Source organism: Metarhizium brunneum, chromosome 4, assembly GCF_013426205.1.
Source record: "Metarhizium brunneum chromosome 4, complete sequence".
In the NCBI taxonomy this organism is placed as follows: domain Eukaryota; kingdom Fungi; phylum Ascomycota; class Sordariomycetes; order Hypocreales; family Clavicipitaceae; genus Metarhizium; species Metarhizium brunneum.
In genome coordinates, this window is record NC_089425.1 from 4482098 (window position 1) to 4497091 (window position 14994).

The window sequence follows — 14994 nt, forward strand, 5'->3', positions numbered from 1 at the left end:
TTTTTATTTTTATATATTATTATATTTAATTAAAAAAATTTTAATATAAATTTTTATTTAAATATTTTAATAATTTTAATTTATAAAATTCTTTTTATTTTATTATTATAAAAGTTTTTTTTTTATTAATTATTTATTTAATTTTTTTTATATTAATTATTTAATTATTTATAGCTTATTTTTTATAAAATTTATAATTTTTTTTTTTAGTTTTTTTAATTTTTTTAAACAAAAAATTTTTTAAAAATTATTTATATAAATATAATAATTATTATTATAATAAAAGGTTTAATTAAGGTTTTTATATTTTACTTTTAATTTAATAATTTTATTTTTTTATTAATTAATAATATTAAATTATTTTTTATTTTTTTTTAATATTAACTTTTATTTTTTTTTAAGTTTTTTATATTTATTAATAAAATATTTTAGTTTTTTATAATTATAATATTTTTTTTTTATTTTTTTTAATAATATTAAGCTTTATTTATTTAAAATTAAAAGTATAATTATAAATAATAAGTTTTTTTTATTTTTTTTTTAATTTATTTATTATTTTTTTTTTTTTATAAAATTTTAATTTTTTTTTTATTATTTTTATATATATTATTAATATTATTTATTATTAATTTAAATTATTATTATTATATAATTTAAAAAGTTATTTAATATATTTTTTTTATATAATTTATTTTTAATTTTTTTTTTTAATTTTTTAAAAAAAAGTTAATATAAGTAATTTATTTTTTTAATTTAATATTAAAATAACTTATTTAAAATATATTATATAATTTAATATAAATTTTTTTTATTTAAATTAATTTATATAAATAATTATAATTTTTATTTTATTAATTAATTTAAATATTTTTTAATTATTTTTTTAAATTTTTTATAATTAATAAATATTTTTTTTATTTTATTTTTTTAATTATTTTTTATATTAATAAAATAATTTTATATAATTAATTTAAATTATATTAATATTTAATTAATTTACTTTATAATTAAATAAAATTATATATATAATATTAATATTATATAAATATAAAATCTAAAATAATATTAGGTTATATTAGGCTAAAAATAATAAAAAACTAAAAAAGTAAATTATTTATATATTATAATATATTAAATATATTAATATAATTAGTATTATATTATAGCTTACTAGTTATAGCTACCTTATAATAGCCTTAGCTATTATTATATAATTAAACCTTATATATTATTATAACTTTATAGCTATAACTTATACTAAGTTATACTAAAAACCTAAAATACCTATATATATAATATATTTATAAGGTTTTTCTTGTATTTTAAGTTAATTTTATATTTAAGTTATTTACCTTTTCTGCTATTAAAACCTTATTAATATAAGCCTTTACGGAACAAGATTAATTAGACCGGCTTATTAATAATAATATAGGTAAAAGTACTAAAAAGCCTAATATAAGTAGGTTACTTATTATAATTTTTAAAGGTTAAAGCTAATAAGGCCTAGTAGGTAATATAGCTATTAATAAATTAAAAGCTTTTTATAATAAAAAAAATACTTACTTTAAAGCTAAAAATCTTAATTTTATAAAAATTAAAAAGGTTATAATAATAATTAAGAATTTAAAAAAAAAGGCTTTTAAAAATATTAAACTAAAATATAATATTAAAAAAGCTATAAAACTAGCTATAAAAAAAGCTAATAAAGCTAGTAAAGCTAAGGCTAAAAAGGCTAAAAAGGCTAAAAAGGCTTATAAGGCCTAAGCTACCAAATAAATTTATATTAGTAGTTTTACCTTTTCTAAAAGGGAATTTAAATTATATAAGTATAATATTTATTATATATTTTTTAATATATAATACTTTTATTTATATATTAATTAACTTATTTAAGTAAAATTAATAACATATTTTAAGTTAAATTAAGAATTTTTAAAGTATTTTTAGGTTATTATTATAAAGTTTTAATATTTTAAGCTTAATAATTTTTTTTAAGTTTTTTTATTTTAATATAAGTATTTAATATTTAAAGCTAAATTACTTAACCTATTAATATAATTATATAAGTTTAATTATAAAATCTTAAAGTTTAAGGTTTTAAGATTTTTAAAGTATTAATAATATAATTATTTTAAATAAAATAAGTATTATAAGTATTATTTTAATAATTATTAAATATTACTTAAAGTAATATAATAATTATTTAAATAAAAGCTTTTAATATATAATAACTAAGATTTTTAAAAAATAAACTAATTATAATTTATATTAATAAAATAACTAAAATAATTAATTTAAGTAATTAATTATTATATTAATAATATATTATAAATTATAATTAAGTAATTAAAGTTAAAAAGTTATAAATAAAGCTTATTTAATATAATAATTTATATTAAAAGCTAAAAAGTTAAAATTTATTTATAAAATAAATTTAAAAGTTTTTATATATTATAATATTTACTTATTATTTATTAAAATCTTAATAAATTATAATTATATATATATTATTAGTTTATTTAAAGTTTATTAAATAATTAATAAACTCTCTTTTATTAATAGCTTATTTTAACTATTAATTTATTATTTATTATACTTATACTATTTTATAGCTTATATAGCCGGCCTAACTTGTAACTTACACTGCAGCTTATAACTAGGTTATAATAGTTATACTTTAGCTTTATATTTTTAAAAGCCTTTTTTTTTATATTCTTAATAACCTTATTATTTTTCTTAATTTTTATTAAGTTAGGATTTTTAGTTTTATAATAATTATTCTTTTTATTATAAAAAGCTTTTAATCTAGTATTAATTATATTACCTTTTAAGTTTTATTAGCTTTTAACCCCTAAAAGTTATAATAAGTAACTTATTTATATTAGGCTTTTTATTATACTTGGTTATCTTATTATTATTAATAAGCTAGTCTAGTTAATTTTATTTTATAAAAGCTTATATTAATAGGTGTATACTTTATATATAATAGTTTATAAATAGCTATAATAGATATTAATAAGTACTTATAAGAAATATATATATATAGGGGTAATAACTTATAATTAGTTATATTATTATAGTAAGATTTTAATAGTAAAAAAGGTAAATAACTTAGATAAAAAGGAATAAAACTAACTTAAAATATAGGTAAAACTATATAAATATATTATATATATAGGTATTTTAGGTTTTTAGTATAACTTAATATAAGTTATAAGCATAAAGTTTACTTTTATAATAATAATAGCTAAGGCTATTATAAGATAGCCTTAGCTAGTAGCTACAGTATAATACTAATTATACTAATATATTTAATATATTATAATATATAAATAATTTACTTTTTTAATCTTTTATTATTTTTAGCCTAATATAGCCTAATATTATTTTAGATTTTATGCTTATATAATACCTATATTATATATATAATTTTATTTAATTATAAAGTAAATCAATTATAAATTAAAAATTAATATTAATATAATTTATATAATTAGACTTTTCCCCTGAATAATAGCCCTAATAATTTTATTTTAATACTACTAAAACCTAGCTTTCTTACTTTTAATTATTACTAATATTACTATTATATTAACCTATTATAATACTTTTAATGTTTATATAAAATAAGCGTTGACGCCAAGGAATGATACGTTCTGTCTGGACGTCCAAACGTCAAAAGTAAATTGGATCATGCTCCTCGCTTTCTGAAGGAGAACTTTCACAGGACCAAGAGCTCGTTTGTACTCTTTGGCAAGGAGATTTACTAGGGTCCTGTCGCTTGGTATCTGTCCTTCTTGCAGACAGGGGTTGTTGTAGAGTAACAGCCGCTTGAAGCGGCCGGAATTGACCAGGTTGAATGGCAGGTTATGGTAAGTAAGCCAGGGCAGAAGTAGTAGCTGATTCATCGCTGGGTCAAACAAAGTGTGCAGATTGCTAAGGAGACTCTGGTCTCGAGGATTTGTCGTATCAGCGCGCAGCATATCAAGCATATTTCGTCTTGCAGCCCCAGTTCCATTGATGACCTCTTTAAGTGCACCAGCTGGCCGGACGACCTTGTGTTCCCTTCTGAGATGGCGAACAATGCTCCTAGCCGTGGATGTAATGAACGTGTAACGCGCGGCTTTTATTTTGTTGCGAAGGAAGCATCTTTCGCAGACCTATACAATCTTATGCGGCTCAGTACCATGGTCTTTCATGCTGAAGCCATATTTCCACCACCATGTTTGTTCTCGAGAAGGGTCATGGCATATTATGAAGTTTGGAAATCGCTTGAATCTTTCTGTCGTCCATGTTTGATAGTCCGGGAATCCGCTGGGGTCATGAGCACTGGAGGTTGAATTGTTCGACGGGTCGGAAGGTGGCGGTGCCGAGGAAATGTCATCCGTGTCGTCGTCAAAGGAGTCTATTTGAATTGAACAATCCATTATTCGTTGTCGCAAAACAGAACAGAGATATTATATGCAATACCAAGTATTACAAGCAACCCCTTTTTATCAAGTCCCATTCTAATTAGAATTATTGCAAATGTCTCAAACCAATTTGCTGTCGATGCCAGAGGCGTGATTCCGACAGGTTTCCCACATATTTTTTTTGGTCCGTATCAGCGACTTCGCTGCGATAGCGATGGCCCTACCCGGGACATCTTACCGCATACGCCGATCGACGATCAAATCGATCGTTATGGTTACTTGCACTATGTGCTTAATGAAAGACATATTGGCAAGGAGACGGGAAAGCAGCGAGGAGCGCATAATCTGGTAGAAGCGATTTGGCTTATAGATCTAATCAATGAGTGGACTAAGGATACCGCCCACAAGATGTCGTCCCTGGCTCAGCTAGCAGGAGCTCAATTGTCGTGGCCGGAAGGGCTTCGGGCGGTATGCAGTCCGTTTCTATTAGGGCACAGAAGGAATAACCTTGAGGAGCGAAAAGACGAGGCATATTAATGTTGTTGACAGGGAGGACAGTTGAAGCGGGCTCCTTCGTTAGCGTGCTTGTTTTCGTCGCAGTAGCTGCAGCATCAGAGCTCCCGGGTGGCTGCCGGATAACGTTGCTTCAGTTCGTTGAACAAGCAGACTTGACGAAGTTTCTGGATGTCATAAAATCATTGATATCAGTAGTTTGAGAGGGTGGCTGGGAAGACTTCTAAAGACAAATAACATGAACCCTTCTAAGGATAGAGAAAAAGAAAACAATAAGCAATTTTCAGACAGAAGCTTGATCAAGAATGCGTCTCATAACGTGACGACACAGTGTTGCAAACCTATCTATGTAACCTCTGTCATAAAAACGTCACCCGAAAGGATCCAAGCGCAACCCCTGAAACACATACACTGTAGTCCAAAGAAAGGCTTACGTATTGTTATTATCATCATAATGTACAGACCAGTCAACGGTCTTTTGGATAACTTTTGCATCGGCTATAGTACGGCCTGTTGTCCTTGACTCGATCTTGCTCTTAGAACTAACATGGGATGGAGCACTGAAAAAAAGGGTGGGTGCTAGGCTTTGTTCATCTTCAGCTGGGAATGGCACGGTGTGATTACCCTGCGTGTTGCTATGTACCAGATTCCGAAGCCGATAGCTGTGTTGTCGGTCCCTCTGTCCTCCAGATCTGCTCGAGCAGATGGTCAAATTGCGCACATCGATGCCTATGCCAGTGTGAAAGCTCTTGAGAAACGGCATTAAAGTAATCGCAAGAGCAGTCATGATGGAGTAGCCTAGGATAACTTGCTGCCAAACCAGAGGTGAGATAACGTGCAATGCAGGGTTGGAGCTTGAAGCGAATGATGACAATGCTGAGGTATATATTGCCGTGAAAGCTGGGCAGCTGTAATACTTGTACATCAGCGTCTCTGTCTTGCTTCTATACACACCGCTGTACTCACATAATTCTCAATCCAAGCAGAAGGGTTAGCGTTACTCTAAGCCTTTTTTGCATTTGCAAAGACCAAGTAATGGAACAGAATGTGCATAGTATGCAGAGTTCCGTGATACCGTCCATAATCTTATCGCTATCCAACGCCATACCTATGAGATCGAGTTAGCCAGCACATACATGCGATAAGCGGCTTAGACAGACAACCAACCTGGCCGCTGCAACGCCTGTGGCTCTCGACCTGAAGATTGTCGAGAGAGCAGCCGACACTAAATGTGAGAAGTGAAGCTAGGGCGGCTATCCCGATCGTGATACGCATCATGCAAATTTTCCGGACCGTTTCCATTTTCGCTGCTACTAGTCGCTCCGTAGTTAGGAGTACAGCAAGCTTTGCTGTATAGAAGGAGCAGATAAACAGGCCTTCTGAAACGAGAAAAAGCTGTGCAATAGATAGTCTGTTACAATTTGACTCTGAAGGCTCTCAGTTATTGTGTAGCATACTTGACCGGATTTAGACTGGTATGCTCCTCTCACCAACTTTTTGGATGTTCCTAAGCCAAGAGTCATTCCAGTAAAGACTGTAATGTACTGTGCGGTACTAAGAATAACAGCCGCAATACCAGCGTAGTCATCCCGGCCTAGCATATGTCTTCGAACATACAGACGCGCACTGAATGTCAAGACGACGAAAATCAGACTTAGAATAGCCGCTATCCAGAGCAAACCTCGACGGTCGTCCTGTAATAATGGAGAAAACGCTGGTGAAGTCGATGCTATTCTGAAAGCAAACCGTACTGTCGCCCAAGTATGGTTTAGAAAATCGAGGCGATACAGAGCCAGGAGCTGCAGCACTATAGATGCTGTCCGGGAGAGCCGACATGTTGTTTCAGAATATCGCGCTTCCTTCGGTTTACGGAGTATGCTCCTTGGTTTTGAGGCTCTCGGGTGTATCACACTAATACCCCTGCCTATATTCGAGTTTGCAGTTAGTAAGCGGTTGTTTGGCTATGCATTGTGGGCAGATATCTTTGGACAATTCAATGCAGACATGCTTTACCCCCTGCAAGAAAGAAATTGCGCAAAACCTTTACGGGAATTTCCCCACCGTGGATCGTAACTGCCATTTGTTCATAAGGTTTGCCACCCTTACATACCTTCGTAAGTCTTGTTGGGCTTCTTCGCGTTGGCCCCGAAAACTTCAACGAAAACTTCAAATTTAAGATTCAAAGATTTTCGAGTGTGCTGCTAGAGCATTCTTTTGTTAATCTGGCCTAGCATACTGCATTTCTACTCCTTTGGCAGCCGCATATAAGTTGTCGTGGAAAAGGCGTGCTGTCGGATGATGCCTCTCTGGACTGAAGTCGTAGAGCTTGGTGTAATTGCTGGAGGTTATATTATCGGCTATCGCGACTAAACTTAGCCGAAAGTTTGATTCGGATAAAAGGAAGTTTCTTGCTATTTGGAAGATGGCTGCAGACATAGTCTGCAGCAGTGAGAAGAACAAGAATAATAATTTTTGTCAAGAAGCTTAGCTAATAATAAGTCTCATAACGTGACAAGTTCCTGCTACAATGTCTCACTTTTTCATGAGGTACGATTAGGATAGGCCTGATATGCGACACCGTTTCTTTGCGCGCCCAGAGGAGCCTTTCATCTTTCAGCCTCAAGGCTACCTAGGTCAACAGCTCTATCCGATAACACTAAACTCTTGTTTTTGTACATTCAGGGAAAGAACTGTGGATTATAATGCATATGCATATATATATATATATATATAGACAGCAATAACACTGGGTGCCGACGGCGAACGACTCAGAATCAATCGCCGAACCGAAAGACTGGAAGCTAAGGTAGAACAACTTATTGAACCACATTTATTGACTTACTTCTACTTAATAATGTAACTTGAACTGTAACATCGACAACTGCCCAGTCTCCCTTTCGTTTTCATTGACTGCATGTTCAACAACTGAAGCAGCTCTATCCAACACGGCCAAAAACGTAGCGTTCTTAGCCGATTGGTTCTGTTTGGATTGAACTTGCGTCTATTCAATTCTAGCTGACAGTTTATACATGTGTGCCTAGTGGCTCATCTGCCCAAAAATGTCTTGGCACATGACTCGCACCAAGTCAACAGATTCGATACCGCGTAATTCGGTCATTGCCATCCATTAAGCCAAGGCATGTAGAAGGCCGTATCCCATGTCCCCAATTTTTGACTCGCTTTTCTGAACCTGTTAATAAGCATTATCCTTCGGCTTAAGCTGACTTCTGCTGGTCATTATTGTTATTCGCAAGCAGGTTTGGGGAGCCATGAAGGTTACCCGTAACTCGATCCTTTGTGGCAGTGTCTTTAAGGAAGGAGCGAATGGCAGAGGGGTGTTTGTTGTAAATTGCCATGGCATTCAAAGCCAGTGCGGCAACATGAGGTGCAGCCATTGAGGTGCCTGACATTGTCATAGTAGCAGTATTGCTTTTGTGTGAAAGAGAGACGATTTTGCTTCCCGGGGCAAAAATATTAACTGTGTATCCGAAGTTGGAAAACGGGGCAATGCTCCAATCTGGTTCAATAGCTCCGACAACTATAGCGTTTGTGACGAAGCCCGTTGGCTGTCCAGTAGCTTTCTGATTATCGTTGCCGGCGGTTGTAATAGTTAGAATATATCCACGAGGTGAACGATAAGCTCTATCAATTGCAGAGTAGAGTGCCCGCGATTTACTACCAGAATAGTTAATGACGGCATGACTGTATCGGCCTTTATCAATAATGTCATTCACGGCTTTGTTATATCCCGCCAAAATTTGAGACATGGGCGCTGATCCGGCAGAGTCAAACACTCTAACAGAGAGCACTTGAGCACTTTTAGACACTCCATAGGTCTTGGAGGCAATAATTCCGGCAACGTGGGTGCCGTGACCACTTTCGTCCTCGTAATTGGGCTGGTTACCAGCGTCCTTGAAGGCAGTCCAGAGGTTTCCGGCACGGCCCTCAAACTCTCCATGTGTGATTCGAATACCCGAGTCAAGAACGTATGCATAATACGTCTTAGAGTCGCTCCAGATATTGTAGTAATATTTGGATTTGCGAAGGGCAGTCGGCCATCTTTGGGGAGACCGGTGAGAAATAGCTCGGAGGTTCCAAGGTGGGTTGTCCTGAGCTGTTACCTGAGGCATTGGTGTCGGACTAGCAGAAGCTAACCCGCAAAGGACAGCGAGGGTCTTTAAAGTTTTCATTCTAGAAGTATAGTGTCCGTAAACGATAATTGTAGACAGTAATTGTGGATTTACAGTTGGCTTTTTACTATCAATCCAGCCGCTTTCACGGCACTACATGGGCGGGGTGGTTGTTCTTGTAAGAGATCTTCTTGTAAAAGGACAGAGCCTTTTCTCCTATTTTGCCAAAAAACTTTTAATCAATCCACTTCGTAGTAACTGTGCACTGCTAGCAGGGGTTATTAATAAAATATACACTTCACACACATCGTACGATTATCCCAAAGGCATCTTCTGTATGCATGAAGATTAATCCATGTTCGCTTAATAGCGTCCTTGACAAGACATTAGGCATTTGTTCGTCTACAATAACAATAATTATATTAAATAACCCCTCGGCTTCAGCCGAGCACACGTCAACGGCTCAGCCTATTACAATTTGTATAGATTTTTGAGGTATCCAGCTTATTATACACTAGCGTTTCTCAATAAACATATCATACGATTATGCATAATGCTACTTTTGCATGTATAGAGGCTTAATATATGTTTATTAAGTAGTACACTTGGCGAGACACCCTGCATGTATCCGGTATAAATTATATTAAGTAATCTTCCCCGAGAAGGTCTTGGCGGCAACAAAAAGGAAGGGATAGGCAAGTGTGGCCACATAGCGAGGAGACGAAGACGAACTCTGCTACCTCCACGCGGTATTGTCTAGGCATCTGGATGCGTTCACTTCCGGGGCTAAGGCAGAGAAGCAAGCAAGGTTTATCGGATTTGGACAGGTGATGTGGGGTTGGCGCGCGGCAACCGCGTCGTAATAGGAGAGCGTGGAATAATCACGTCACACTTCAAAGCAGGCATCAACGAAGAAATTAAGGGAATCAGAAATATCGAGCAGCAGACAAAGAGCGACGCAGACAGAGGGCAACACAGAGAGCACAGGAAAGCTAAGCGAGGACGGCTATTCAGTTATCCTATCAGTCGAAACCAAGGTATCAGCTACGTGCCAGAAGTAATTCTAAGAACGATATTGTGAAGAGGGATTACATGGTACTTGAGAGCAAAGGGAAAGATAAACCACGGATTTGGATACGGATTTTACTTCACTTTGGACACGATCGCCTGGACGAAGCGATAAGGAGCGAAGGAATGTGTCAGATTGCATCGTGCGAGTAATAACTGTGCCCGGTCAGCAATAGTAGGGCTTAGAACAACAACAATTAGATACCCCTAAATTTATAACTAAGGTTTTCTTTATTAATTAAATAAGTAATAACTTAGTGTAATTACTAATTGTTATTATAACTGCTATGAATAGACAAAGATAGCAGAAAAACGCTATTCTGAGGGGTAAGGGCTAGGACGAAAGGAAGTTTTTGGTATTTAGAAGATAGCTGCACACTCTGTTTGCAGCACGAAGAACATGGAGAGCAATAATTTTATAAAGGAGCTTAGTTAATAATGAGTCTCATAACGTGGCAGTTACCGAGTGACCAATGCAGTCAATTGAATAAAGATCCTTGGATCGCTGCAATGATCGCGTAGGGGAAGTATTTGAGGGTATTTATACATGAGAGCATTTTACTTCTTTGCTCTCTAAATTATATATATTACGCGGTGCCTATTGCCGCGGTATAAGACATGCGACGACCTATCCCGCAGCCGACGCACAGCTCATAGAGTGGAGTCATAACGCGCTGCTGCAAGGTAAATTATGGAATAAAAAAGATAACATTTGTTAATTTAGGTATACGTTAATTGCTGCTTTGAAGTATATTATAGAGCAAACCCTTAATCAGTTGACCGTAGCCTCGTGGAGTCTCGTCTCTTTTCGGCTGCGCCTTAAGATGTGGATAAGTATTGAAGGTGGCGACTGCCTAATAAGGAAGGCGTTGCCAAAAAAGGGCAGCAGAAGGATTCGTGTTCGCGAGTAGATGGACGTGTAGGAGGAAGGATAGGGAAGGCTGCATGTATGGAGAAAAATGCAATCCTAGGTAATACGTAGGGAAGGAAAGTGGTGGGTAAACGTTTCATAAGGCATAGTTATGACGTGATTTTCAAAAGTGAGCTGACTTCAGCTAGTAGCGGCCACAGACTGTGGGCAATAGAACGCGTTAACTGGGGGCCACCTTTTGCTGGTCAGGCGACAAGGACCCGCTGAGTTGTTCAGCATATATCCCCAACTGCCACGCGTTGCTATATGTTTTCACCTAAATACAAGGAATTACGTAGCAAGATAGTAATTATTAAGCATGCTAACCTAGGAGGTTTGCACCCTTACTAAGTCCAAATATAGTTACGCTGATAAAATATAAGTTAGGGTTTATTAGGAGCTCTAATATAAGCCTCTCAATCGAAAGCCCAATAGCTAGTGTCGACTTTTCTGCCGAAAGGACTTTTTCACACAACTCTAGTGTATAAAGCATATTGTCCGCATAGTATAGATGGTTAATACGCTACTCGGAAGTCCAAGCAACGAAAGAAGTTCCTAGTGGCATGAGATACGTTCTGGTAGATGATAATAATGCCGCAATAATCACGGCCCATAGTACATCCATGTGATTTGTGAAATAAACCTGCAATTTACGCAAGGGTTATACATAGGTCATGTTTAATATTGCACCAGGTCGTAAGAGACTACATCGTTTGCGGGTCAACATGGGGCTAAGTCAACTAGGATTATCCATTTGATATGGAGTTCTGCCTTATTAGTTGTATGGTCTATAAAACTCACTTCCGGTCCCCCAGTCCATCTTAGCGGCGCTTGTTCTTTCATTTATTGACTAATATCATCAACCTGAGGTTAGTTTGGCATCGCGGCGTACCTCGCTGAAACGTCACTATAAATATGCACGGGTTTCTTGTCCTTGTGTTTGCTCTACTTCAAAGGACAACAGCCCAACAGACTTCCGGAGACGGCAGTTCCCAAGCACTGGGGTAAGGACATTAGTCCATCTTACGAAAATTGTTTTAAGCAGTCCTATTACCAATGCTAACTTCGTACAGCCACATCGTGGTCCTCAAAGAAGGGTTGAACGACGGGCATCTTAACGAACATCTTGATTGGGTTAAATCCATCCACAAGCGCAGCCTGGATACCAGTAATGACAACGAGAACCAAGAAAATGGTGTAAAACACACCTATCACGGGGGCGCTTATGGATTCCACGGCTACGCGGGCAGTTTCTCACGTGACGTGCTCAAGAGCATCAAAGAACACAAGCATGTAAGACTTGAGTGCCTTATTCTCCGTTATGAATATTGCTGTGGAGTCGTATATTGGATGCTAATGTGTATGAAGGTTGATTTTGTAGAGGAGGATCAAGTTATCATTCTCGAGCCCACCAGACGGGATGAAAATACGGACGGCGACATGTTGCCTGAAGGCGGTACCAGAAAGAAAAACAAGGGTCATAGCCTCTTGTCTAAGGGACAAGGGTAATTGCGTCTGATCCGCTCTTGTTAAAGACACAATGGCCGTTCTAACTCAGGTTTAGGTATAACTCGTTTCTGGAGAAAGGACTGATCCTTGACGCTGTCATTCTGCACGAGGGGGAGAAGAGGAGGGATATACCCGCGAGATCTGCAGAAGAGTTGGTGAGCCAAACTACTATGAACTTCAATTTCACGGAACCTAGCGCAGACTTTGCCGGCGTAGATGTAGAATCATATTTCTACCCACCTGACCTAGATGCAATTATGGAAGACATCCTCGCCGACTTGGAAAATGATGAACAAGACGTGTCTGCATCAAAAGTACTATTCACCCGGGCTGCCGACCGACCGGACTGCACCGGGGCTTTGAAGTTCTCGTCCGAGCTTGCCGAGGACTACAAGTAAGTTCATAGGGAAAAATCGATGGAGCGTGTGAGGCGTTTTCAGCTGATAGAATGCATTTCAGTTCCTATTTGAAGGCTCTCGATATTAGTGTCGCTGCAACTGTATCCGGCTGGGGCCAAAGCGCATCTGTCTCAGGTAGTTACCTAAATCAGGCAGAGGTAAGACTGTCATTTCCAACCTAATAGTAAAATCGCTTGACTTGATTAACAATTATCGTAGTTCTCCAGCAATGCCTTGACATATGTAGCCAAAATCGATATTCGGAGGCAGCTGGATTCGCCTGCCGGATTTCAGTTCAATATGAACAAGTACACCACAACAACATTTGCCCGCAATTTTGGTGACCGATGGATCCGCGGTAAATCTCTTCCGAGGCTTTAATATTTAAATTGGGTAAAAGCTAAATAGGCACTGAAAGGTTTCCATACGGGCGGCAAGATGATTGCCAGGTTGACGTTTAGATCGAAAGGAACCGTTAGCAAGGTGGATCTGAAAGCTCAGTAAATCTCACCACCCTCGGTCACAAAGCTGTGTAGCCCTAACTAATGCTTCTATCTTTAGCATCGAAGCTTCGTTAAAGTTCTGGGGGGTCACAGCAGATATCAGCGCATCCGTGAAGAAGAGCCAAGAAGAAGTGAGCAAGCATGCCAACGTGGAAATATCGCTGTTTTACCAAGGGGATTTAGGTAGAGTTATGGGCCAATCAGGGTCACCTGATAAAATTACGGCGACTTCTGCGGATGGGGCGTTTCATCAAGTTAAATCATGGGCTGACCAGTTTATGGATAATGCCTGCCGACACGATTACGAGTACCAGTAAGAGCAACGACCCGCCGCCAAGGTGTGGGTGGTAACAGGTTCAATAGGCCCCTTCTCGAAGAATACAGGAATGCCGAGGGCTTCCCTGAGCATCAAAAGATCCTCGACTACCGCACGGCTCACAGAGTTGTATGTCGCCGCACACAATTTGTCTGCGTCGTAGATGTGGCATGCAAACTAACACGATATTTAGTCTTCTATGGTTTTGAAGCAGCTCGTCCGAATCTCCGAAATGAAACAGTATCTACTAAATCGTAAGATGCCTGATGCTGCAAAACTGAAGATGGGTTCAAGTCGTTGACCCACTTGGGAAATAGTCACAACCATTGATGACGAGATCAAGATGAATGTCGAGTTCGACGAAATCGACATGGTGAAACAAAGCCAGGATTGGGTACCTCCTCACACTATGAAAAGTGAAAGTAACGAAATGGGATGCTAATGTGATGCTAGGTTGACTCTGTCGCCGAGAACCCGGAGAATTCTCAAAGTACAGGAAGGGATCTCATCAAAACGCTTAGGGATGATTTCTTCAAAAAGTACGCTCCGTATATCTCCAACTCGTTTACAAATGAATCCCCCAGGGCCGACTCCTATGCAAACGGTAACCGTTACATATCTGGAGTGAAGGTAAGGATATTTTCTCACAATACATGCACTTGTAGCTAAGGCATAGTAGGTGGAACGCGGTGCTACAGGGCCGGCGAATAGTCTCGGGAATATTAATTATGGCTTTACGGGAGGGTAGGTTACGGCTGGTCCCTAACCAATTTCATACCATGACTGAGTATCCCAAATAGGTCCGTTTGGCTTGTTCCGACCTATACTTCGAATCCCAAGAAAGCTTGCACCACTATTACTGTGGAACAAACTAGAATCGACTATGCCGATGCAGTCAAATTTTTAAGCAAAGACGGGAAATATACGGCTCGGTATTTTAGGTGCGTGACTTCATCGGAAAGGAAAATCCGACGATTGGCCTTGAGTCGAGGAAGTGGAATTATCAACTACGACAAAGCTCATGGCTTTGTGGACGCAACATCTAATATAAACGAGGGCTTTGACATGTCCCCACTATATCTCATGTGGTCATTTGATGAAACAGATCCAGCGCCAGAAGATGATTTCCCTGAGCCTCAAAATTAGCTGTAACCCTGTGGACAACAGCATACTCGTGTGGCAACACGTTTTTCGTGTATGGAGAGCTGCACAATTTTACCATTCGTCTAGTTAAC

At 36.7% G+C, this 14994-nt stretch overlaps 3 protein-coding genes across 3 annotated transcripts; 1 reads left to right on the plus strand and 2 right to left on the minus strand.

Moving 5' to 3' along the window:
* Positions 1-4160: 4160 nt before the first annotated feature.
* Positions 4161-4427, minus strand: G6M90_00g080370 (uncharacterized protein; the record flags this gene model as incomplete). Its single annotated transcript, XM_066131156.1, has 1 exon — positions 4161-4427. The coding sequence occupies one exon, from the start codon at positions 4425-4427 to the stop codon at positions 4161-4163; it is 267 nt and encodes an 88-aa protein (XP_065987149.1).
* A 3713-nt stretch (positions 4428-8140) lies between these two features.
* alp1_1 (Alkaline protease 1) lies at positions 8141-9055 on the minus strand (the record flags this gene model as incomplete). Its single annotated transcript, XM_014683884.2, has 1 exon — positions 8141-9055. The coding sequence occupies one exon, from the start codon at positions 9053-9055 to the stop codon at positions 8141-8143; it is 915 nt and encodes a 304-aa protein (XP_014539370.2).
* A 2893-nt stretch (positions 9056-11948) lies between these two features.
* Positions 11949-14905, plus strand: G6M90_00g080390 (uncharacterized protein; the record flags this gene model as incomplete). Its single annotated transcript, XM_014683885.1, has 14 exons — positions 11949-12037; positions 12107-12326; positions 12402-12538; positions 12598-12936; positions 13002-13098; positions 13160-13298; positions 13359-13440; positions 13502-13756; positions 13807-13888; positions 13953-14013; positions 14077-14153; positions 14213-14389; positions 14439-14503; positions 14560-14905. The coding sequence occupies 14 exons, from the start codon at positions 11949-11951 to the stop codon at positions 14903-14905; spliced, it is 2166 nt and encodes a 721-aa protein (XP_014539371.1).
* Positions 14906-14994: the final 89 nt, after the last annotated feature.